Here is a 25,757-nt window from a genome sequence, read left to right as displayed (position 1 = left end):
TCCCAAACATCTCAAACTCCATCTCGAAGCCCACCAACTCTTCACCAAGGGGGCAGTAGAGCCTGTACCCCTTTCTCAGAAGGGGAAAGGGTTCTATTCCAGGTTCTTCCTGGTTCGGAAGACAAAGGACAAGTGGCGTCCAATTTTAGATCTACGGCAGCTCAACACTTATCTCGTCAAGTTGTCCTTCAGGATGGTCACTCTTCAGGACATCCCCCGCCTTCTCAATCCAGGCGACTACATGGCGACCCTAGATTTGGAAGACGCTTACTTCCACGTTCCTATTCATCCAGCTTACAGGCAATATCTTCGATTTACAGTGGGCAAGAGCCACTTTCAATTCAAAGTACTGCCGTTTGTTCTCCGGTCCGCTCGGCGGATCTTTACAAAGATTCTGGCTCCAGTAGCAGCCTTTCTCAGAAGACAGGCTATACAGGTTTTTCCATATCTGGACGATTGGTTGCTGAAGGCTCCATCTGCCCAGGAGGCGTCCAGGGCAGTCATGTCATGCAGAGAACTGTTCAAGCAACTAGGTCTTCGGCTCAACAAAGAAAAATCTGTTCTATGCCCCTCCAGGACAGCGAGGTTCCTAGGGGCCATCCTGGACACAGTGTTGCCTAGCCTTTCCATCGGAGGAGCGCCAAAACAAGCTGATTTGTTCAGCCTGCCTTCTTCAGACTCGAAAGTCACTGACAGTTCGCAAGTACAAATCGCTTCTCGGATCGATTTCATCCTGCATACCATTGGTTCCACACTGCAGGCTCAGAATGCGTCCACTGCAGGAACAGTTGGACAAGCAATGGCGTCAGGTCACAGGCTCCTTCGACGAAAGGATTGTCGTTACCCCGGAAATGAGAAAAGCAAGTGTCTGGTTGCTGAAAGACAATCTTTCCAGGGGTTTATCGTTCCAACTTCCACCATCTCCCATTGTTTTGACAACAGATGCTTCCATGGAGGGATGGGGAGCGGTCCTCCAGGAGCTGAAGGTCAGTGGCCATTGGAGTCCAGTCCAAGTCAAGTTCCACATCAACCTCCTGGAACTTCTCGCTATCCGTCTGGTTCTACAAGCTTTTCTTCCGAGGATTCGCGACCGTGCAGTGCTGGTTCGTACAGACAACACCACAGCCATGCACTACATACACAAACAAGGCGGAACGAGGTCCTCCACCCTCTCGAGGGAAGCCAAGACACTTTGGAATTGGGTAATTCAAAACAATATCTCCCTTTCAGCGGAACATCTAGCGGGGACACTCAATGTCAGGGTTGACGCTTTGAGTCGCCAAAGGACTGTCTCTCACGACTGGGAACTGGACCAGACCGTTCTGGAGGAGCTCTTTGCACGATGGGGGCCACCATCCATCGACCTGTTTGCAACTCCCCAGAACGCCAAATGCCAGTCCTTCGCAAGCAGGGTTCACCATCGGGAATCCTTGGGGAATGCGCTTTTGATTGCTTGGTCCGGCGCCTTTGTTTACGCCTTTCCTCCCATTCCGCTGATCAGCAAGCTCAAGGTGGAACCGTGCAGGATGATTCTGATCGCTCCAGCATGGCCCAGACAGTTTTGGTACTCAGAACTTCTCCTCCTCTCCCAGGACCAGCCAGTTCTCCTGCATCCTGTTCCGACACTGTTGACAGTGGCCCACGGACAGGTTCTACATCTCTGCGATTGACAGCGTGGCTCCTGAGTTCCGAGAGTTCCAAGGTTTAAATCTCTCAGGGGAATGTAGAGACATTTTGGCCCAGGCCCGTGCGCCTAGTACCAACAAGACCTATCGGGCTAAGTGGAAGAGATTCTGTGTTTGGTGTCGGAAGGAAGGTTTACACCCATATACTTCTGCACCGCACCAACTCTTGCCTTACATACTTTCTCTGGCAAAATCTGGATTGGCTCCGTCTTCTGTAAAAGTACATCTAGCGGCCATTTCTAGATTCAGACGTTCATCTTCAGGTCCTTCCCTGTGGTCAGCAAGAATTATCAAACAATTCCTGAAGGGTTTATTCAGGGTCTTTCCTCCAGTCCGGCCGCCGCCACCAGACTGGCATTTGAATTTAGTCTTGTCATATCTCATGAGAGCCCCTTTTGAGCCTATTCATAAGACTGACCTTAAGTTTCTCTCGTGGAAACTGGCTCTTCTCTTGGCCCTGACATCGGCTAGAAGAGTAAGTGAACTCCAGGCTTTCACAATTGAGGAACCTTTTCTACAATTCAAGAATAATGTTCTCATCCTAAGAACAAATCCTAAATTTATCCCGAAGGTGCCCTCAGAATTCCACCTAAATGAGCCAGTGGTCTTAAAACCGTTCTTTCCACAGCCTTCCACACCCGCGGAAAGAACTTTGCACTCTTTGGACATTCACAGATGCCTGAAATTCTACCTGGAGCGGACAAGACAGTTCAGAAAATCTTCACAGCTTTTTGTTTCTTTCAGTGCTCCTCGCAAGGGGTGCCCAGTTTCTAAAGCCTGTATTTCCCGCTGGATTTCCAGTGCTATACATTTTTGCCACCAGGCAGCTGGAAAACCACTGCAGCGAGCAGTTCGTGCTCACTCTACAAGATCAATGGCTTCATCGACAGCTCTATTCGCAGGCGTCCCAATCAAGGACATTTGTAGAGCAGCGACGTGGTGCAGTGTCCACACCTTCACTCGCCACTACTGCTTGGATTCTTCTGTGAAAGAGGATGCAGCAGTGGGCCAGGCGGTTTTGAGGAACCTTTTCCAATAAGTCGGTGAGCTTTCCTTTCTATCCCCCCTTCCTGTTTGCATATTTTGTATTACTGTGTTATTGTCATGCTTTATGATTCTAATGTGTATCTAGTTTTCTTATCAGAAATATGTGTGACTTTTTCAGGTTCACAAATTGCAAAATATGCTTTTTCTATTTACTGCTAGTTACTCTGATACAAAGCATGGGAATCTATGAAAGTTCCAATACTGGGGCAAGAAAATAAGTTACTTACCTGTAACTTTGGTTCCCCAGTATTGGTAACTTTCATAGATTCCCATGCGCCCACCCGCCTCCCCTGGGAAAGCTCAGTCTTATTGTCTTGTGGGATAGCTGTTCACAACGGCTACGAAAATCTGAGGCTCTGAGCTTCTCTCAGGAAGGTTCTATGGGGGGAGGCTGCTCTGATTGGCTACTGCAAAAGTTTGGTCTCTTTTACAAAAAGAGGTGGATAAGCTACAAAATGAGATGAGGCCTAGGCCTATTTTTTCACTTTGTGCTTACTACTATGGTATTTTCTATTTACCGAGGCTCCCATTCCGACGACGGGGAATGATACAAAGCATGGGAATCTATGAAAGTTACCAATACTGGGGAACCAAAGTTACAGGTAAGTAACTTGTTTTCTTATCGAACTTCCTGAGGACCGTTGTTCTCTGTAATAGGTATAGGAGGTGGCAGACCCTTCAGATAGTAGGCGTGGGAATGAGGTTGGAGAACGCAGTACATAGACAGGGGCCAGGCTTAGTTGGTGGTGATTGGTCCAAGTGAGACCGGCTTCTTCAGTTGACAGATTTAGGACACAGCAACATGAATAGATTCACTAAACCACCAATTGACAAACTTTTGTTGAAAGCTCCTAATTCATTGGCAGCACTTTTATCACACAACATTTATGAATATGGCGAACTGAAAAGAATTGTGCCACTCCAGATGATCATACCTTTCTAGAAGTGTTTATTGCTGTGTGCCAGTTAATATTAGGTAATTCCAAACACAAGCGGAACCCTTTCACAATTTGGCCCAATAAGATGTTACTGTGTACTCTTCACAAATACATTTCATTGAATTGTGTTGAGAAATGAAAAATATATATATATATTTTGTTTAAAGTTCAGACCCTTCATACATAAAATTGTTGAAAGTTCTACCATTGGTTAGAAGCAAACCAGAAAACCATGGTTTGCTCTTGAAATGTTATCTGGTATGCCTTCTGTGATCCAGCAAAAAGCACATAAAGAGCTAAACGCGTCGCAGGGGAAAATGAAATATTTGGAATACATTTTCAAGCATTGCTCCATTTGAAGAACTGCATTTTTGCAAACATGGAGTGCATTGACCAAAATGCACAGTTAGGGTTTCTCTTAAAACTCACAGCTAAAGGCTACTGGTGAGTGCCAGTCCTGAGTGCAGCCACGTTGCATAACATGGTTCTCAGTCCAATGGCTTGCACCAGAGTGGTATGACACGTGCAGTAACATGTTTGTTGGACAGTTAAGAAGGCACAAGTCTTTAGGTGTTAAGATGCAAACATGTTTTTCGCTCTGTACCCCACCAAAGAGTTCATGATGAACGATTTTAAAGAAATGAAGACTTACCAAGCTTTAATTCATTGAAAGAACTGCAACTTTACAAAGATGGACCACATTAACTAGAATGCACTGGGCTACAGATTCTCTTCCACTTGAAACTCACAGCTGAAGGCCATTGGTGAGTGGTTTTGTGTGTGTGTATATTAAATTTACTTTTGATGATTGCTTTTGTGAAACCATATCATGACGCCAACTGTATTTTGCATTTACCATAGCACTCTCCCTCAAACCAAGTAAAAAAAAATATTTCAACAGTAATTTTTTTTAATCTTTATAGATGAATGTCCACGACTTGTCTACCCATTATGATTTGAAGAGTCCTAAAAAATTAAAAAGGTAAGGTAACATATTTGTATATTATGGGCATGTTCTGATCAGTTTAATTTCTGCTTAAAGATACACAACAGATGAAATAGTTTATCTTGGATATGCGCTGTTTATGTGATTGCACTGTTCTGATGTGTACTTGTAACCCCAGATTCTTCACACTTACAAAACCAGTCCAGCGCCTGCAGGATTTCTAAGTTTTTCAAGTAGTGTTTCCATGCACCAACAGGTGGTCAAGTGCGGCTCTGCGTTCTGCCCTGGAAGTGACATTGCAGAAAATATAAATGTGACCCATCTGCACTGACGTCCTTTACTTTCTTTCTGCGCCTTCCAACGTGTTGCATTCGGTATTACTATTTTTTCCCAGACTGAATTTCATTGTGCAAGGGATCCTAGAACTACGGGGTTCAAAGCCTGCCGTAGCTGTCATAAACAGATGTTGTTGATCGATCAGCACGAGGTACACCTCTTGTGTTTTGGTTTGGGGCACAGCTCCAGGATTTTGGAGGAATGTGCCCTCGTGCTCCTAAAGACCTTAAAGCTAAGCTGCAAGTTGCCAAACATCGAAAGAAACTATGCATGTCCCGTTTTGGTCTCAATGAAGTTCAGACCGCTACCTGTTCTTAAGGCCAATCCCTCAAGAGGTCGTCTTTGCAGCTGTGTTCGTCCAGTAAGTCGAAGTCTTAAGTTCAAGAGGAAATGCAAGAAAGCAAGAGGGACTTAAATGGATTCTGTCATTATATCTAAAGATACGTTTTGACTGCATCAAGGTACCACTAAGTCTTGCTCGTTGCTAACCTCCAGCGGAGGAGACTATTCCACAGTTCTTCCTGATGTTCCCAGAGTTTTGCAGGCAATCAGTGATGCAGCAGCTATATCAAGGCCTTTAAGGAGGACATCTTGCACCTTTTAGGCACCCCTCCAGCATCCTCTGGTTTGCCTTCCGTCTCAAAAATCCACATATGCTCCTCCAGTCTGGTCCTATCAGGCGGGTCTGCCTTTAGCACTGTCTGAGCCCCTGAACCCGTCTCGAATTCCAGATCTACTTCCATTGAAAAATTCGATTCCAGCCCCAAGGCCAGTGGTGGTCCCTTCTTGTTTTTTTTTAACACCAGTCTTGTCGTCGCTGTAGGTGGACACTCCAACGATTCTGATGCCCAAACTGAGCTGAATTCACCTAGACCCAACCAAGGTCACTCTGACTCCACTTCAGTACATCTGATTCCCCCATACAGTCTGATTCAGACAAAACACTTCTGCTGCCAGGAAGCCATCTTTAGCTGTTCTACCAAATTCTTGGTCCCAATTCTGACCAGAGATTGCCACCAGTTGGAGATGGCAATGGAGGTGATAGGGATGATTTAATCTCACATTATGATGACAATCTTTATATGGATCTATAGGAGGCCAGTGGGCTGAATTTTTCCCCTAATAGAAGATTGTTTCACCCTTGGGCCACCGGTGTAAGGGAGTGCTTCCTTCCATTGCCGAAGGTATTAGATGTGCTGCAGATGTAGTAGATTTACAACTTCCTTCAATTGAGGTTAAAACAAATGTGCTTACTGAAATCGTTCACCCTTTGCTGTCTTCTTCGGAGCCCATCAATGTCCTAACAGACCCCCCTTCTGCCCACTTGGTCTAAGCTTTGCTTTTATCCACCTGTGAATTGAAAAGTGGTCAGATGCAACAGAGCTGCAGCTGGCGATTTTGATTATATTCTGTAACATCCTACAAGTGAGTTTGGTGGTCCAAGCTTCCACTAGCAAAGAGAATCCTATTGCTTTCTTCATTACCCCTCCAGAGCGAGTTGGAGTCAAGGCTTTCAGGGTGCAAATGTTCTTTTCAGACAGCCTAGACTTTAAGTTGTACCCTGAGTGGGGGCATTTCCCAATAGTGGGGAGAGCCCTAGCTGGATCTTTTCACCACTGTCAAGAACGTACAGTAAGTGGCTTAGTTTGGGGAGTAAAAAAGGGAGGGTTTACTATCTGGGGGTCTATTAACACTAATTTTGACAAATAATCTGAGAGGGTTATTGAATTTGCCTTGGATTTAGGAGGAAGTCGATTTACCAAACTGCCTGAGGTAACAGAAGTGACACTACACACTTTTTGACAATGACATCACATTACATTACATCCTTTGACCTATGTGGCCCAACTCTTCCAGAAAATGTTAAATAACTTTAACCTGGGTGTTGCCACGATAGTTGACATTGCTGCAGTTCTATAATAAATAAATGATTAATATCACAAAACAGGCAAATGTCTGTTTTCAATACCACCGATATTATGGTGCTGTTATAAACTTTGAAAGTGGTGGAAGGTAAAACTTGCCCAATATTTTAGCGAGCAAGTGAGCCGGACCTCTTCTAGAGGGGCTCTAGGGGATTTTTCCCATAGAATAGTTATTGCAAAAGGGGATAGGGTGCATTAAAGTTACATTTTTCTCATACATTTGCTAAAAAGCCACAAGCTCCTCAAATTAAATATAACAATCTTTTCATGGTGTGCCGAGCCAATGAAAGCTGGTGCTCCTCTGGAGTTGACCCAGTTTCTTTCACAGTTTGTTCTCTGTTCCCAGATGTATCATAAATTACCTTTATTTTGCAAGGGCCAGCATTTTCTCATGGGTGCCACTTAAGACATGGATGCCCAATGCCAAGAATTACATGCACTTTGATGTGCTAGAATTTTGACATTATTACGGTCTGTATCATTGGTGACCTTTATGTCAATTACTTCTAATCTGAGAGGGCCAGCATTTTGTCATGGGCGCATCCTTTGCGTATGACACGGTGGCCCTCTCATGACATGATTTACCTCCAGTTTGCCAGCATTTTTCTGTGAGTGCCCCATATGCCAAGATTCTCCTTTAGTTTGCCAACACTAGTACTTTATAATGGGTGCCCAGTATGGCAATTACTTCCAGTATGCCAGTGGCAGTGTTTTGTGACCGGTACCTGTCTTGCAATTTCTTTTTCTTTTTTGCAGAATGCTAGCATCAGAATTTTGCCATGGGTGCCTCAATAAGCCGAGAATGACCTTCAGTATGCTACGACCAGTGGCACTCGCAAGCATAATACCATAGTCTTACTAATTCTTGCTTCCATTTGCTCACTTATGTTCACTCATTCTCACTCACTAGTTCATTTACACTCACTTGCAATCAGTCGTTTTCACCAACTCTTGCACTCACTCATCCTTCCTCAGTCTTGCATATGCTTACTCATTCTCTCTCAAAGAGTTGCATTTACAAGCAGCAGGCCTTTTGCTCCGAGTGAGTAGTAGACATAGTACTAACTGAAAAATGGTCATTTTATTTTTCAAATGGGAGAAATTTTAACTGAAGAAAACGTTTTCTATGAAACATTATGTAGCAATGTCTTTCTCTTCTTAAAATTCAGCCAAATATCTCTTAATATTTTATGAAATATGTTTATTCACTTAAAATTCTTCCCATATAGACAAATATATTTTTGTTATAAATACTCTGCCATGTCAGTGGTCTCCTGGTTTCAAGATGTTTGGTGTTTATAAATGTGACACTTGGAAATGGGAGAAAATGTAAATGAGTTTCATGGAATCCACAAAGTTTACTCTTCGATGATTTAATTTTCTCAATACCATGCCATATTCAACGTAAAAAATAGGCTTTTTTTTTTTAAATGGATGAATTTAAACTTCCGAAATGTTTTCCATACTGTGATAATTTTTGAACAATATTTTTCTACACTTTAAATTTCTCCCGTTTGTGTAATACATGTAACTGTAAATGATAGAAATTGGCTCACGCACTGTATTTGTATGCAGCCTATAACCAAGAAATATTGCTGTTGTATAGACGCCTGTTAGCGTGCACAAAGTTAGCTCTTTCTGATCAGAATCGTGTCTCAATAAGTAAGAATAGTGCTCCCCCAGCAGGTAGCGTCCCTTTTAATGCACTGCTTGCTTCCAAATGGAGGACAGTAATCTCTGGTTAGTGTTCGCAAACTCGCATCATGCTTATTTGCAAACACACATCTTTCCGAACACATCCTCTGTTAAAGGGCTAAATTATCCCGAAATGCATTAGGATAAACGATAATTTGATCTATACATGTCATGGATGTCGTCCTGAAAAAATTATTCACATTGGAAACCCAACGTTTGAAAGAATAAACGCATATTTGAATGAAGAAATACAATATGGAATGAACCATGCAAATTGAGTGCAGCCTGTTATTACAAACCATGAGCAAAGGGATTACCGTCCTCTTTTTGGAAGCCAGCAGTGCACCAAAGGGACACTTTCCCCCTGGGTGGAGTGCAATTCTTACATACATGTAACTGTGCCACATGGTAAAAAGGTATGTCCTGTGCCAGAAGTATGACAGTCTCTCAGTCACCCGTACTTATATAACCCATTCATACGCATGTTCATACATCCTCAAAGACCACGCTCTCACTGACACATGACAAACCTGTCATAGTGCCCCTAGTCAAAGTATTTTGTTCAAACAATAGCATCTGACTCCATGGACTTTAGACATCAAGTCAATGAAGCTTGCCTTGAAGGTGTCTGGTAACAATGTGCCGGTTGTTTAGCCTTCAGTAGTTCATAATGTTTTGCACTGATCGGAAGTAGCTCAAATCACAGAAATTGTAGGAGCCCCCTGGGTTAAATGGTGTCACTGGCCTCGACTAGTGGTACAGCCTAGAACTCTAATCTCGCTGTCTTGGTGGCATACATTTGTATTAATCTTTCACTTCTAACAATAAGATATCAGTCCTGTTTATATTCAATCCCAGTGTGGGTAACCAGAATCATTCAGGCTAAGTTCTGAACAATTTTAATAATGAAACATTTCCGTTTATAATGCATGGAATTATAACATTTCCCAAAAAGTTTTTTTTTTTTTTACACTCTGAAAGCACAAAAAAATAAAATATACCTCTTTGATCCAAAAAGAGGCGCACTCCCAAATATGGGGCTCAAACCTAAAGTAGCAAATACTTTCCTTACGTCTTTTGCCAGTGGCATTTAGTCACAATTGAAACAACCTGTCCAAGAGGTAGTTGTCATGTCCTCAAACTGCACAAGTAACTTACATATGTTTTCTAATTCAAGTCTAGAGCCACACATTTCATGAACTGGATGCTGCTAGTACTTAAGTGCTGTATTATATCACAAATGAGATGAAGTGGGTTTCAAACAAGTTATTATTCACAATATAAGGCTGTATTCACAATATAAGAGTGCTACCTGCAAAAGATTTAAATAAGTGACACAGATAATGGCTGGAATGCCCTAATTATTCTTAGCCACTATTAGATACTGAGTCTCCCTGACTTTTTTTTTCACTGGACCATTTCAAACCGAATAGTCATTTGCAAATTAGAAAAGTTCCCCACACACCTCACTGTGATGACCCCCACAAGGGCAAAACTGATCTGGGGTTGCTTGTGCCCATATAGTGGAAACAAGGCTAGTCTTGTTCTTGCTGGATGTGCCTGTAGTAGCATCGCCATGTCTGATTTGCCCCCCCCCCCCGCCTCCCTACCCAGGTGTCAGATAGGCACTTGGGAGTTAATTGGTGTTCCAAACTAGAGGAGCCCATTTACTGAGCTAGGGTTGCCCGTATAAGCACACCAAGATTTGGGGCTGGCCGATAGTGGCTTTATTCCAGACTAAGCAACGCTGCCTCTACTAGTTGAGGGGGTAATCCTTGTACTGACTTATTCAAATTGAGGACCTGGGATGGGAATCGGGAATGGGTACACTTGTTTATATTGTTATTGCAAAATAAAACTTGGTTATGCAAAAAAGATTATGAACTGGAATCCATCCAGAGTTACCAGTGCCTACAACTAATTCAAGCATCGAACAAATCATTTTTTTAAAGTAAGGCTCACTGAGTTCCAAATGTTTGCCCAGATAGGTTCTCATGCTCACTGTGCCATAGGAATCCAGCTGCATCTCACTCTTGATGCCAAACCAGGCCAAGCATGGTCAGTGGTAGCTTCGTTTTTTCATCTGGGGGGCCTTGCCTGGCGTTTTGGGCTGGGCTGAATTACTCCTCTATATATGACCGTAGGAAATGCAACTTCATGACCTTTTTTGTAGATATTGCATATGACTTAATTGGGACCTTTAGTAAGGACTAAGGGTCTGTCTGTCTGCCTGTCTCTCTGTCTCTCTGTCTCCCTGTCTGTCTTAGAGTATCTTGATCTGTTGGTTTGCATTTTGCTTATTAATGCCACAAGGTAGTGGCCATTTTACTATCACACAAGTATAGTGTCACTCAAAAAAACAGGTAGAATATGGGTGAAGGCTCTTGACTTAACCAGTGACTGCTAGTACCTTTGTATACTAGATTGTCTTCACAAGTGTTCCATAGTAATCCAGACATTTACTGAAAGTTGATATTGACTCATCCGCCTATACCAGCATATTAATATTTACCTATCCTGTAGAAATTTAGCACAATATTTTAGAGTATTAAAAGTGTATATTTTACATTTTTATATTGAAGCCATACCCTTCAACTTTGTGAAGGACATTTGAAGCAGTTACATCATACTCAAAAGGGATATTTCGTAACATGATCTTGCAGCTTTATGCTACTTGTTGAACAGTTGCTTTTGACTTCAGATGGACATCTAGTAAACTTTTGAAAGCCTACAACTTTGTGTTGACTCTGAAGGATATCTAGTAATTACTGGAGGTACTGTAGCTATGTGAAAGGCCAAACCGATTAGCTTTGCCAATGCTTGGCTACAATATTGCCTAACTTAAATTGAGCAATAAAAAGCTGCAAATCATGTTAATTTGTGCAAGTGTTAGAATACCTCTTGTGGGCATCACAAAGGTAATCCTCTTGTGGGCATCACAAAGGTAATCGTCGAGTAGCCAAACAAACTTAATCCCATCAGAGCAGTGTTTAGCTCAGTGTGTGTGTAAAAATATTAGTCAATTTTGCTTGGTTCGCATTTTGGTGAAAACTGTTCCCCAATCCTAGTTCTTTGTAGAGAGCAGATCAGGTCTACAGTCGTGGACACCCAGGTCTTTCTTGTTCATTAAGCAGTTGGTTGCCTCGTTTCTGATTAAGAACCCATTTTTATATCCTTATTCACAGCTAATACCAACTAACTTAGCCTAAACCTTTGCTGCATCAAAGCTGATATAGGGTATTGAAAGATTTAGCAGTGGCAAAATGTTGCTGCATACAATTTGGCCTATCCATTGATCTAAATTATGTTGGGTTCAAACTGGACCATATTTGCAGACTTTAAGTCAATGTTTATGAGACGATTGTGCTCTTTGAAAGAGGCCTTTCTGCTCCCCTTATCTCCTATATTGCCAAAACCGATAATATATTTATGAGATTTCTAAAAATGTTATTGATTTATTTAAATAGCCAGGTATACAGTTAAGGTGGAAATCCTCCCAACCGTATATCACTCCTGACCATTTCTCAACTTGAGCTCTGTATGCTGATTAGTAAGGAATAAAATGGGAAAATGGTAGTCTGCTTTGCATGCTTCATGGGGAAGAAAAATAATTGTTCCTCCTCATATTACGGTTACATGCCCCCTAGCGAACTCTAGTTCTCCCTTATCTGTGCCTTATTTGTGTACACCGCTTCCTCACCTGCTGAGCATGGACTTCACTTGTCAGCCTGATTGCAGTGGCCGTGTGGTAGTCCCCATTACTAGTCCTCCCCAGAAAGCTATGAAAGGCTTAGTCATCTTGGTTGATGGCTAGTAACGCCCTCTCAAGCTTTTTTTTTTTTAATAAAGGTAATATGCTGGACATAGCACTGATGCTGTTCCATACCGATGAGGTTTTAGTAGCCAAAGTACATGGTCTGCTTTATTGACGATTTTTACAGAATTTACAAAGTTTGTTAAGGTGCTAAAGCCATTAAGTGTGCAGAGTTGTGATTTTGTGTACTTTATCAACTATAAGAAAGGAGTTAACTGTGACTTTGACAATATTTTCGGCCAATGTTTAGAAAACTAAAAACGATACAGAAAATATAGTAGTGCCATCTTGTGTGATGTGCCGCCTTAGTTACAATGCTCTAGACGACTTTCGCTCTGTTTCTGTGATCTGAGGTGTTTTTTTGCTTTTACTAGGATTGCAATTAATGATGATCAACTAGAACACATAAATACTCGTGCAGTTACTCATTTCCCAATTCAAGAGGTTGTCCCGAAAATATGTAATGCAACATCCGAGGTATGTGATGAAATTACAATTTTCACTGTTAAAATGAGAAGTTAATGAGAAATCTAAAATGTAAGCTTTAGATTCTCAGTATTTTGATTTCATTTACTGGTTATGCAGTAAAAGGCACAGGATGCAAGCTTTATATAATGGTAAACTCTGTTTTTCAGGATGACGGTACATTACAGCTAATTGAAGATGCTTTAGCATCAGGAAATCACAGTCTGGACCAATTAAATGCATTTTTGGAGGTAGGTTGGGGATTCATTCTAGGTACATCTGTCAAGTTCCATAAAATTGTTAAACCTGCTTTTTAGAATCCCTGATGCATTAATTTCTTTACAGGTCTGGCTAGAGTTCTAGTTCTGACAAAGATCCGGTCATTAAAACATACAAGGGGACCTCAGTATTGTGAATGGATTCGTATTTTATTAGTGTTCATGTATTTTTGCAAAATGAATGTTGTTGTGGAATTAAGTAATTGTGCCATTAGCATATGCCTTCTCTGATGATTTCTTGATGTGTTACGTAGAAGAATCTCTCTTGCTAGTTATTTTCATTGGATGAATGCTGTTTGTGATGTGTTGATTTTGCTGGGTGGTCTGCTGAATTCTCTTGACTAATGGATCAGAGCACATATGGGATGTGACAAGGTGAAGTTTAGTTGGTAAAGGAAGTATACAGTCTAAGACCAGAACCTTTATGTTTAGAAAATAACATTGACAGTGCATGTAGAATAGAGGAGGAGTACATGGTCTGATAGACAGGTAAAGAGCTAGATGCGCTAGTCCGCAACCTGTAAAAAGGGGGTGGGCATTCTCTGCTATGGCAAAGATTTCATGTGATGGCACAAATAAGGGGGTAATGGCAAATTGTGTGACTGTATGGGGCTGTCTCAGTCCTATTGATAGGTAGTGGACCAGATTCCCTTAGTGTATTGTGCTATTTTTATGTTCCTGTGGAGGGACCAAATTGCTGTCAAAGATCTCAATCAGAAAAGCCAAAAAAGGGATTGATGGAATGCTGCTGTTAGTCGCTGGTAATTCTCCAGTATTGGGATTTCTTTCATAGATTCACATGCTTGACTATTCCCAGTCGTCTAAGTGGGAGTCCCACGGTACATAACATAGCAATATAGCAATAACCTTGTAGGAAGGTGGATATCTGACTATATGGTTACCCCAACTTTTTGCCTAGTGTTTAGCAGGTTTTCGACTTAGTTGGCCTGGGATCCTGCTAATCAGGGCCCCAGGCTATCTGCTCTCACTGTAAAATAGACTCCATGTACTTTAGATACATCTCCAATTGGATATTGGGTCACCTTATGAGCCCCAGTATAGTGTACCGTAGGTACCCAGGGCATAGGTGCATCCAAGGCCTACCAGGGGCTGCAGCATGTATTATGCCACCCCTGGCTGGCCAGCCAAACTGACACAACTGGCTGATCACTCAGCTGGGGCAAGGTCGTGTAATCACCCCTTGCTTAGATATAGTATTCCTATATCTAATCTTATATATAGACCCATATGCACCTATAAGTCACTCCTATGGCAGGCCTAGACAATACTGAAGGCAGAGTGCTTGGTTTTATGTGAGATGGTGCTCTAGCATGAGCTGAGCCTGTCTGCAGCTTTCAGAACCATGTCCTTATAACTGTTCTGTGATTTAGCCATACCATATACTCCTAAGTGCATTATAATCCTCGCGGTTAATACTAACTTTGGTTTGGCTTTATCGAAACATGTCGTGTAAGGTGTCATACGCTTTGGAATACTACCCCCTCGCCAGTTCAGGCGACGGGGGTAGGTTTCCACCCTTCTAGAGGGAGAAGACATGTAATTGTAGCTTTACCCGGTTAAAGTTAAACAGAGCCTCAGCATCACAAAATGGATGCTGCTGCCACAGACAAAAGTCTGACCTCCTGCAGCTGGGAGCCCTTCCAGCGAGGGAGGCCTGAACATTACGTTTCCTGCCTTGGGAGGTGCTAGAACCTCCCCAGACAAACTATAGTGTATTGGGGCAGGGTGGGCTGAATGAAATGAGACACTGCCTGTGGCACACAAGGTGCTCCATGCATAGTCCGGTTCAAACCAGTTTCTGGGGCACTCCAGCCCCAGCTCTGGTGTGAAACTGGACAAAGGGAAAGGGGTGTAACCACCCCCTTCCCTGGTCCCACCCATAGGAGGGACCTAGCAGGTAATCCAGCCCTTTTAATCAGTATAAAGCTAGGAGCCGAGTCTAAAGACTTTAGATTATCCTGAACTGAAACTCTGAAATGAAACTCTGGACCTTCGACATTCTACTGCATATAGAAGACTGAAGAATCTCCCTTTTGGCCAAGGAGTGACCACCCTGTGCAAACAGGCACCACCTAGCGAATTGCCGGTTTGCTTTGTCGACGCTCCCAAAGGATCCCGACGACTCTGCTTCACAGGACTGGACTTCCAAACTTCTCCTACCCCGACCCACACCTCCAGCAAAGCTGAGACCCGTGGCGGACACAAGAGACGTGGGACCGGACACCTGGCCATTTTGCTCTTTGCTAAATTGTGCAGCTTCTGAGGCGTCCTCAAAGTTGTGCATTGGGACTTGAGAAGCCCCAACCCAGAGTCGTAAGTGCACTGAAGCTCAGCTCTCCACACTCCACGAGTGCCGCGTGGGGCCTGCTCTTGCATTTCCTCTCGACGCGTCTTTGCGGTTGCTAGCCCGCTGGCGTCTTGAAGACTCCATTTTGCTGGTTGCTCTGGGCTTGGTCTTGCTTTCCTGTAAAGGGGAAGCTCCACAGACCTTGCCGGTCTGTACAAGAAGCCGATCTTCACTTCCTGCGTGGGCTGCCTTTGCCAAGGCTTGTTGACTCCAATCTGGAAGCCGACACCGCCAACAGCGAGAGCCTTTGTGGGACAGTCCGTATCCAGCTCCTGGTCATTGTCGACGCCTCCTGGTCCACATGGCTGCAGAGACCAGCTTCACTTCTTCACCTGTTTGCAGCTCGACATCGTCTGTTTCCTTCCTGGTTCCATCCTGGTCACTGACTAGTGACCCAGACTCTGTCCCCTCTGCTTTCAGGTTCTTCACTTCTCCGATCCACCCTTGGATCCATCTGGACATCTTCCTCCTGGTCGCCTGCAGCATCTTCTTGCAGCTCTCCATAGGAATCGACGACGAAACCCAACACAACTTCACACCTATGCACCCGGTTTCCCTGGGTGAGGTAACTCGAGTACTTCGGTGCGGTGCTCCCGTGGGTAATAACTATCCAAGTGTCCTGTTTTAACTGGGTTTCCTCGCAAGTCCACCCGGACTGTCCGAAATCAACTAGTTTCTAATTTTTATGTTCCCATTGAAAGTCTATGAGAACTTGTGTGTGTGTTTAGACACTGCACACACATCCTGTGAGACTCCTACTTCCTAACCTGTGGTTGTTCAGTGTAGTCCCAGTGATTCCCTAGGCCTATATACCTGTTCTGAAGTGGTTCTTATACCACTTATTTAGTATACGGTTCGTGAGGCCGCTAGGGCAGAATTGTATTTGTGCAACTTATAGTATGCTTATTGAGTCACTTGTGCTGTATCTTGAACTCTGACTTCATAAAGAGTGCAGAGGGGTTGTGTTCGAAATAAATAAATATATATTTTATATATACCTTGTGTGGTGTCCTTTCATTTGGTATTCAAGGGGTTATTATTGGTAAAACAATTGGCTTCACATGCTCTCTGAAGTATTAGCCTAAGGCGGCTTTGTCCATGCTACCACTAGGATAGCTGGTCTATAAGGTTGACTTTACAACCATCCCCATAAGGGTTGTTTGGACTGATACAGGGTGCCCACTAGAATAGTGGACATCACATATCAGGCCAACTTCTCGCAAACCTAACCCTAGTATAGGTAAGAAAAAGAAACAAGCATTTACAATGCAATGGTTTTGCCTTTGGAAAAGTTAGAGCTATTGGCATTGTAAATGACAAAATTTGTATTTGTGTTGGTTTTGAAAACAGATAAATAAATGGCATTGCCATTTACATTGCCATTAGCTTAATCTCTCGCAAATGTGAGACCTATTGCACCCTACGGACGAGCTCAGCAGACAGCAATTACTACCACACACACACACCCAGAGCCACACACACACACACACACCCAGAGTCACACACACACACACCCGGTATGAATCCTGACTGGTCCAGCATGTAGGGCAGGAGTCTATTTGCCATTATTTTAATTTATTCGTTTTCAAAAGGGACTCATTTGGTGATTCAACTTTTGCCCAACTCTTCGTAACCTCCTTCCATCATCCTCCTATTGAATTCTCATTTTTCTTAACAATAGATTGGCCATTGGCACCCACTTTAGTATGAATTTTGGGCAGCACCTCCAGTACAAAATCCACTGTTTCTAGAACACTCTTATGGTTGTGTTTTTCCCCTGAATTGCACTGTAACCACCTATGCAAAAAATTGCACCTCTCTTTAGTTGTTAGCCAAAGAGCAACACATAATCTGATATTTCCAGCATCAGCAGGGCGTTTTGCACCTTTACTGCACAACTCATGGACTCATTCTCCTCTCGGTGCCCCCCCCCACTACATTAGTCCGTTGTCAGACCTGTTGTCCTACAATGCAACAGGAACAAGGGTCTCCGAAGTTCATCACAGACACCATCTCGCCCACACACCTGCGACACAAGGGACTCTCATGGTGTTCAATCTCAAAAACTTCACTGTCTGAGTCCCACCAAAATCTATCCCCTAGAGGGTAGAATTGCTTCCAGCAACCATGTGGCCTCACAGAGCACACAGCAGTCACCGCCATCCACTGAGCTGAAAGCCACGTCCCTCTCTCCCCTCAACTTCCACCTTTCTTTCCACCCCCATGGTGAAAAAGTAGGCATTTAATGTAACAGCCATGTAGACATTCCTCATGAAAACTTAACATGGATTGTATGCATTATTATTAGTCAGGATGGAGGCTCTGGGTCAATCGAAAAATATATTTAAGCTTTTGGTATTCTCTGAGGCAACGTCCCCATCTCAGCTAAATACAGAGCACTGCCCCTGGCCACATCTTATGCTCTTAGCAAGAACTAACTGCCTCAGGCCTTGGTCTTTGCTGGACTTGTGTCTCAGTAAATTATTGTGGTTTTGTTGCCACATGTCGTACACTCTGGGAAACTTGTGACCTTAGGGTTCTATCCCTTGTGCAACAGAGTTACTAGGTTTACTGGCTGTGTCAGGTCCTCAGCTGTGAACAAACGCCTTCTGATACGCCAGGTTGCCGCATGCTTTGGGCCATAGGGGTCACTTGATTCAAACTTATGTGGTTCGGTTGACTCCTCATCTGGACTATTCAAAACTGAAAAGGTAATTCCAAAGTTGATTAGTTGCTGCAGGCCAATTTACCTCATGGTTAGTGCGCCCTAGCTGCAGAGGGACTTGTAGTGTCCAGCCATAATGATATGCCCTTGGTGCCTCGTGGCAGAAGCTGCAGCGGACTGGCGCTTCAAGGGTTCATGCTAGCGCCGGCTTCATGCTCCAGGTTCTTCGGCGCTAGGGCCTCTAACGTTAACACTTTGTTGCCTCAGGCACTAAGTGATAAGCACCTTGAAAGGTTAACACAGACTTGTGTGCCTCCGGTCCTGGTTCTCTAGGAGACTCGTGAACGGAATTAACAGCCCTGCACCTCAGGCCCCTCAAAGGGTTAATGCTTACCTGCCCCCTGGATATGCAGGTACGCGCGACTCGCAAGTGAATGTTTTCTGGCTTCCTCGTGCCCAGAATGTGCAGAATGTGCCAGGACAGGTTCTTCCAGTCCTAGAGGAAGAGCTGGGAAGTCCGCGGTGCCACTCCCAGGCCTGCCGCTGAACTCGGCCTCCCCTTTGAAAGACGTGCCCCGCCCCGCAGCCTAATCATGTGCACCTGAGAGAGCGCGCGGCGGCGAGGCTCCATGCACGGGAGGTCTGCACGCGGGCGCCCCTCTCGTGCCACCCTAACACACACGGGCCCGGCCTGGTACAGCGGGGGTGGGCGACAGGCTGCCCCAGGCGCTTCAACGCAGAACAGGGTTGTGGCACTTAGGCGGGGGCACTGGGTTCAGCGGCCACTCCCATACACATGAGCGAATAACGCACTCCCCCTTGGGTGAAAGTGAGACAGCGCTGCGGTTGGCTCTACCCAGGTGTCGGACAAGCCACACAACTTGACATGCTGGTACTCCTATGCTACGGAATGCATAGTTCAAACAGAGCCTGGCCGGGAGAGATCCGAGGGCTACTAAAGCCCGAACGAAACGTGTTCTTGTTTCGCAATTGCATTTAAATAGCGCTTACGACCCCGCACAAGGCGTTGAAGCGTTCTTGTCCGCTCACAGACATCCGGGGCTGTCGAGCCCCACTTACTGAGGGGAAAGGAGGCACTGGTTGAGAAAAGCATCTGCTGCACCAATAGTAGCTATGCACCTGGTCCCGCGTTGCTCCTGCGCACCGTTTAATCCCATCCGACCGCACCAACCCAGGTTGTTGCTTGACACCCACTTTGTTGTTTTCGTCTTTCCACCATCCTGCATTGCTGCTTTCAACACGCATCCAGAACCAGATCACACCGAAAACAAGTCAGGTCCCGGGCCGGCAGCCAATCACAGCGCGGCCCGGGAAATGACGTCACGGAGGTGTCCCGGGCCGGCAGCCAATCACAGCGCGGCCCGGGACACGCGGCAACAAGGGCGGGGCTTAAAAAAAGCCAGAGAAACGCCCCCGAATCGCGTTTTCCCCGAGAAAGCGTGATTGACAGCCTCTGTCTCCCAATGGCTAGCCTCCATTTATGGAGCTAGCCAATGAGAGACAGAGGCGGGTCATCAAGCCGACATAGAACTCAAGAGGTTTTTTAGCGCATGCGCACTACGTGCGCACTTGCAGGCAAAACCTAAAAAACCATAGAGTTTCATTGAAACATAGAGCTTAATGGAAAGAAGGACTTGTCACTGTATTAACATATCCAGGTCATTGTGAGTAGTCCAAATTCCAGTTAATCAGGCGTCAGCACCTTCTAGAATGTTCAGCATGTCGTGCGAAGGGATTCTCCCTGTGCTCTGCTCAGTTTTTCTCAATTTTCTTTCTAAAAGGAGTATTTTTAACAACATGTCTACTAAGAAGTCCCTCTTCAGACCCTGTTGAACATGTGGAAAAAAGCGTCTTCATTCTAAGGATCCTCATAAGTAAATGCATGTATTGCCTCTATCCTGAACACCAGGTAAAGGATTGTAAAATGTGCAGGACTTTCTCACAAAAGACCTTGAAGGACAGAGAGGGGCGTCTCCTTCTGTGGCTACAGAAGTTGAAGACTATGGATAACCCCCTGTCCGATGTGGAAAGTGTGTCCTCTGTCTGGACTGCTTCATCTTTAAAGAGAGCCAGTAAGTCGGAGAAGGTCTCTCCTAAAATTCATGTGAAGTCCTCAGATCTACCTTCAACTTCAAAAGGGTGCTTCCAGCACCCCAGAGTCTATCTTTACCTGTTACACCCCCGAGATCTGACTCTTAGGAGTCCAAGACTCTGACAAGTTGTTACCTAAAAAACTGGCTGTCTCGTCAACTAGCGCTTCGTCGCTCCCTCCGTCGAAGAGGACTTCTGTTGTCGCTGCTAGGACGACTTCCACTTCATCTATGATGCCGGCCATAATCCTGTTGTTGGCGACTTCGCTGTCGACGTTAGTGGCAGTGCAGATGAGGCCTCTGTCGTCTACGGTGCCTTTGCCTCAGTCGACCGCGTCTGTAAAGCAGAACAAGCATTAGTCGACACGCACTTTGACGAAAGGTTCATCTTCGTGGACGGTGGCTCAGCGGCAACATCTCTCGTCAACGGCTGCATCCATGGATTTGGTACCATTGAAGTCTACAGGTTCTCTCCTTCAACGCCGACAGTCTTCCTTGGACAATTTAATGCAATCCAATCGACTCCTCATCTCCCAGCAGAGCTGTTTTCGTCTGACGCTGGTGAGGGTGATTCAGAGGAGGATGACAGATTTTCGGCTGCTCGCAGTCCCTCCGAACTTTTAATTAAATGTCAGGATTTTTTTTGTTAAAGATATTTTTATTGAGAATACAGAAAGGAAGAAATAATAGAAGAGAGAAGGGATAGAAACATACGAAATGCAATAAGAGCCCTCGCAGGAGCTGACTCCACATGGCCAAGAAGCAATATCAGTGTTGAAGATTTGTACAACGCGGCAACCCTAGTCCGGATAAGTCACAAAGTCCGCCAGCCAACAGCGCTGTGCCCAACGAGGAAACCTTGGAAGGGCGTCAATCCACATCGGCTCCAGGCAAAAGCTGTCCGAGTCAGAGGCTTGTTCTACCAGTTCAAGTTGCACCTCCATGTGTCTTGGCCACGAGAAAGACGTGGCAGCGAGGTAGAACGGAAAAACCCACCCCCCTTGAAACAAACAAACCAAATCCCCCCCCAAAGATTCCAGCCACCCACCAACCCCCCTCCCCCCAGTGGTGGCAGACCAGCAGCAGGCATTCACTCAAACATTCTTCACACCTGAAACAAATGTAGTGCACGTAAGGTGGGTGAACAGACCGCCGAAGGCAAGCCTCGAGAAAGAAAGCGGACTAGCGGGTCCCACCTGAAGATGAAGTTCTTAAAGTCACCTCTGAAAACATCAGCCATACGTTCCACACTCAACAGCTTCCACAACTTAGCAAACCAGAGGGAAAGTGCAGGGGCCTCCTTCTTCTTCCAAGCCGCAGCCAAGGTCAACTTGGCCGCACCTATGCAGAGCCAAAGGATTTGTTTATCTGCCTTGGTCTGATGCTCCAGAAGCGGGTCGCGAAGACCCAGGAGCACGAAGCCTATGGAGTCCGGAATCGGGTAACCCAGCATGTCCTTGATATAAGACAGTATCTCCTCCCAGTAGGGGCGTATGATAGGGCAGTCCCACCAGATATGGCGAAAATCCCCAAGGAAACCACAGCCTCGCCAACACCTATCCGACGCAGTGGGAAAAATCTTTTTCAATCAGGTCGGGTAAAGATACCAATCCAGCATTGTTTTCATATGGGCCTCCCTGAGATCAATAGAATGATTGAATTTGTGTAAATCGCGCCAGAGGTGAGCCCATTCCTCGTCGGAGATGTCTCGCCCTAAGTGCTCTTCCCACAGACCCATGTATCGAGGGCGAGGCGAGATAGCAGTAGTCAATAGAAGATCATAGAGGAATGAGATCACCCCCTTCATAGACGTTGCGCGGGTGATATGATTCAAAATCTGTGGGTGGCCTCGTCGCTGCATCTCGCACCTCCTGTGACAACGCCCAGTGAAGCAGTTGGGCATGTCGGTAACGCTCGGAAGGTAGCACCGCGTAGTCACGCATGCAATTATGGAAGGTGAGCGGTTCATACCCGTGGAACAAGTGTGTGAGTGCGTGGCAACCCCCCGCCCTCCACCCATCAAAGGGGCCCTCAACAAGAGCCGGCGGAAAGGCCGGGTTAAAGTGGATAGGTGTGAAGGGGGACGGGAAGGAGGTCCACCGCTCATCGCCGGAGACCGAGTCCCAGACCTTCAGAGTGGTACTCGTAGGAGTGCTAATGTAGGCGTTACGAGGCCGATCCCCCTTTGCCTTCCAAACCAGGTCCCATATCGATCTTCCTGCCACACTCCTGTCCATATGTAACCAGTGCTTCTCCGACTCCATTTGGGTCCACTCGGCCAGCACTCGGAGTTGCGCCGCCTTATAATAGAGGTGCATGTCCGGGAGGCCGATCCCACCCCTCCTCAGGGGCCGACGCAGCGTAAGAAAGGAAAGTCTAGCGCGGCCTCCCTGCCAGATATAGCGCAGAATCATGGATTTAATGCACCTAAAGAAATCCCCCTCCAAGGTGATAGGGAGTGCTTGGAACAGGTACAAGAGCTTGGGGAGCAGCGTCATTTTAATGGCATGAACGCGACCCATCCAAGAAATGAACATGGGCTTCCATCGATTAAGCTCGGTCTGTATCTGGGTCAGCAGGAGGGGGAAGTTGGCCGCATACAAGGTGGCCACAGATGAGGTCAGCCTGACCCCAAGATACTGTATGGAGGAGCTGGACCATGACAGGGGCGTGAGCGGTCGGATGCGTTCCACCTCAGCGGGCGGCAGCGTGAGATTGAGGATGTATGACTTGCCGGGATTGACCCGAAAGCCCACCACCGCTTCGAACTGAGAGAGCACTTCTTGCACCCGTGGAAGGGAGTTCCCCGGATCCGCTAGGGACAATAGGACGTCATCAGCAAAGAGGGATATTTTATGCTGCTCCCCCGAAAAGGGTAGACCAACAATATCCGGGTCCTCCCGTACCCTAAGGGCCAGAGGCTCGATGCTGAGCACAAAGAGTAGGGGAGATAGGGGGCAGCCCTGCCTCGTACCCCGGGAATGTGCAAAGAAGGGTGAAACATGGCCATTCACCATAACCCTCGAGCGAGGACCATGGTAGTTGGCCCAAAGCATATCGATAAATTTGGGTGAAAAACCAAAGGCCTTCAAGGTACCAAAGAGGAAATTTCAATCCACCCGGTCGAACGCCTTTTCAGCTTCAAGGCTCACCAAGACCGCCGGGATCTTAAAGCGATTGGCCTTCTCGATCAGATGAATCAGCCTTCTGGTGTTGTCGTGGGTCTGGCGACCTTTTATGAATCCCGATTGATCGGGGTGAATAAGAGCAGGCATGAGGTCCTGGAGTCGGGCAGCCAGGATAGAGGAGTACAATTTAGCATCCACGTTTAACAGGGCTATGGGCCGGTATGACTCACATTTAGAGGGGTCCTTCCCGACTTTAGGGATGATCGAAATCATTGCTTTCGCCATTGTGCCCGTAGTTTGGCCCACCTCCCTCATACCATTGAAAAGTGTCACCAAAAAATCCCCCAGCTCAGAAGCAAATGTTTGATAGAAGGGAGCAGTAAAGCCGTCTGGGCCAGGCGCCTTGAGCGGTTTAAGGGACTTAATGGCGGACAACACCTCCTCTCTAGTGATGGGGGCCTCCAGAAGATCATTCCACTCCTTGGAAACCTGCGGAAGTGGGTGAGCCCCTAAATATTCCTGCTGCTCCGTAGGCGCCAGGTTATCTGCCGAGTATAGGGCGGCATAAAAGTCACCGAAAAGCTCCGCTTTGGCAGCGTCCCTATGTTCCATGGTGCCGGAGGGCGCCCGGATGCCACCCACATATTCCCTCTCACGCTTATCACAGAGCTGCTGAGCCAGATGTTTCCCCACTTTGTTGCCCTGAGCATAAGAAAGGCGCCGTAAGCGCAAGAGGGTATACTCCGCCCGATTATTATAGTGGGCCCTGAGTTTACCCCGCACCGCAGCAAGAGGGCGAAGGGTCTTTCGAGAAGGATTCTGTTTATGCGCATTTTCGAGTGTCGCCAGCTCCGCCTCCAGCGCCTCCCTTTCCTCGCGCCTAGGCTTGTTCAGGGGGTTCAACGCAATGCACGTGCCCCGTGTCGTCGCCTTGAAGGCGTCCCATTGGGTGAAAACCGAGGTGTCCCCAGCTTTGTTGAGCTCAAAAAATTCACCAATGGCTGCCCTAAGTTTTTTTGCAAGATTCCTCATCACGTGTAAGGGAGATAGGGAAGTACCATTCGCGGTGTGGGGACGTCTCCGGGGCCCAAGTCAAGCATGCTGCCAAAAGACTGTGATCTGATACAGAGAGCGGAAATATTCTACTGTCCCGCAAGTCCCCCTGCAGTGACTGGTTTAGAAAAATGTGATCGAGACGTGAATACGTATGGTGCACATGGGAATAGAACGTGAAATCCCTAGTGTGGGGGTGGAGGGCGCGCCAGCCATCAATAAGACCCAGACTGTCCATGGCGTTGCGCAACTCAGGGGAGAAGAGGCCCGCCTCCGTCCTTTGCTGGTGCGAGCAATCAAGACCTTTGTCCCAAACCAAATTAAAATCTCCCATTACTATCAATGCTCCCTCCCCAAAATCCCCCACCTCCCTCACGAAGGCCTCAAGGAACCCTTTCTGGCCCGTGTTCGGTGCGTAGAGAACCACCCATGTGCAAAGCTTACCAAGGAGCATCCCCTTCACCATCAGCCATCTTCCCTCCTTATCACCTCGCACCCCCATGGGTTGAAACTGAGGTGTGGAGCGGAACAAGAGTGCCACCCCCCGGTGCTTAGTGGGGGCAGAGGATTTGTAAATCAGTGGGTATTGCCTATGCTTGAGCCTGGATTCGTCTTTACGGGCCAAATGAGTTTCCTGAAGTCCCACCACATCCAAATGATGATCAAGAATGTATTTCCACACTTTCTGACGCTTTTGAGGAGAATTAAGGCCTTTAACATTCCATGAGCCTATCGTAACTGGCATCATTTAGTCAGTACCCCCCCCCCGCTCCACATAGTGCCCCCCGTAGTGCTAGAAGCAAACCAAACACACTCTCATTCATACCAAATCTCCAGCCGCCACCACTGAGCCCACTCCAAAACAACCCTTCCCCAATCCAAAGGAGCCTCGAAACAATATACACAAAAGAAAGATTCAGAGCTAGAAAGAGAACAAAGAAAGTCGGACATGACCATAAGGGTCGGGGGTAGAAGACCCGGGTAATGCCCCCCTCGAGTTCAGGGTCGGGGTAACCCTCCAATGGAGCACGGTCCTTCAATGTACCTGAGATGGTAGAGCCCCCCCGGTCCCACGGGCCGCTGTTGGGGGAGCCTAGGCTGCTGAAGAGCTGTCCACCCGGCTCGACTCAGTCACCAGGGCCACCGAAGCCAAAACCTCTCCCCTCTCACTTTGGCTCGCTGATGGAGTCGGACCCTCCGCCACACCATGTCGGCCCACTCTCTGCCACGCCGGGGAGCGGGAACGGCGACGTCTTCTCGGGGAGGCGCTGGCGCCCGCCGACGCGGCTGCTTCCTCCATGCC

At 46.3% G+C, this 25,757-nt stretch overlaps 1 protein-coding gene across 1 annotated transcript in view; it reads left to right on the top strand.

The window, feature by feature from the left end:
* Positions 1-25,757, top strand: part of RNF17 (ring finger protein 17) — a 2,333,865-nt gene that overhangs the window by 188,877 nt on the left and 2,119,231 nt on the right. The window contains exons 6-8 of the mRNA XM_086933472.1: positions 4,594-4,652; positions 12,761-12,863; positions 13,022-13,102. Of these exons, the coding sequence (XP_086789598.1) occupies positions 4,594-4,652; positions 12,761-12,863; positions 13,022-13,102 (243 nt within the window). The remainder of the gene's footprint in view (positions 1-4,593; positions 4,653-12,760; positions 12,864-13,021; positions 13,103-25,757) is intronic.

Source organism: Lissotriton vulgaris, chromosome 8 (assembly GCF_964263255.1).
Source record: "Lissotriton vulgaris chromosome 8, aLisVul1.2, whole genome shotgun sequence".
Classification (NCBI taxonomy): domain Eukaryota; kingdom Metazoa; phylum Chordata; class Amphibia; order Caudata; family Salamandridae; genus Lissotriton; species Lissotriton vulgaris.
This window is presented reverse-complemented; position numbering and strand designations above follow the sequence as displayed.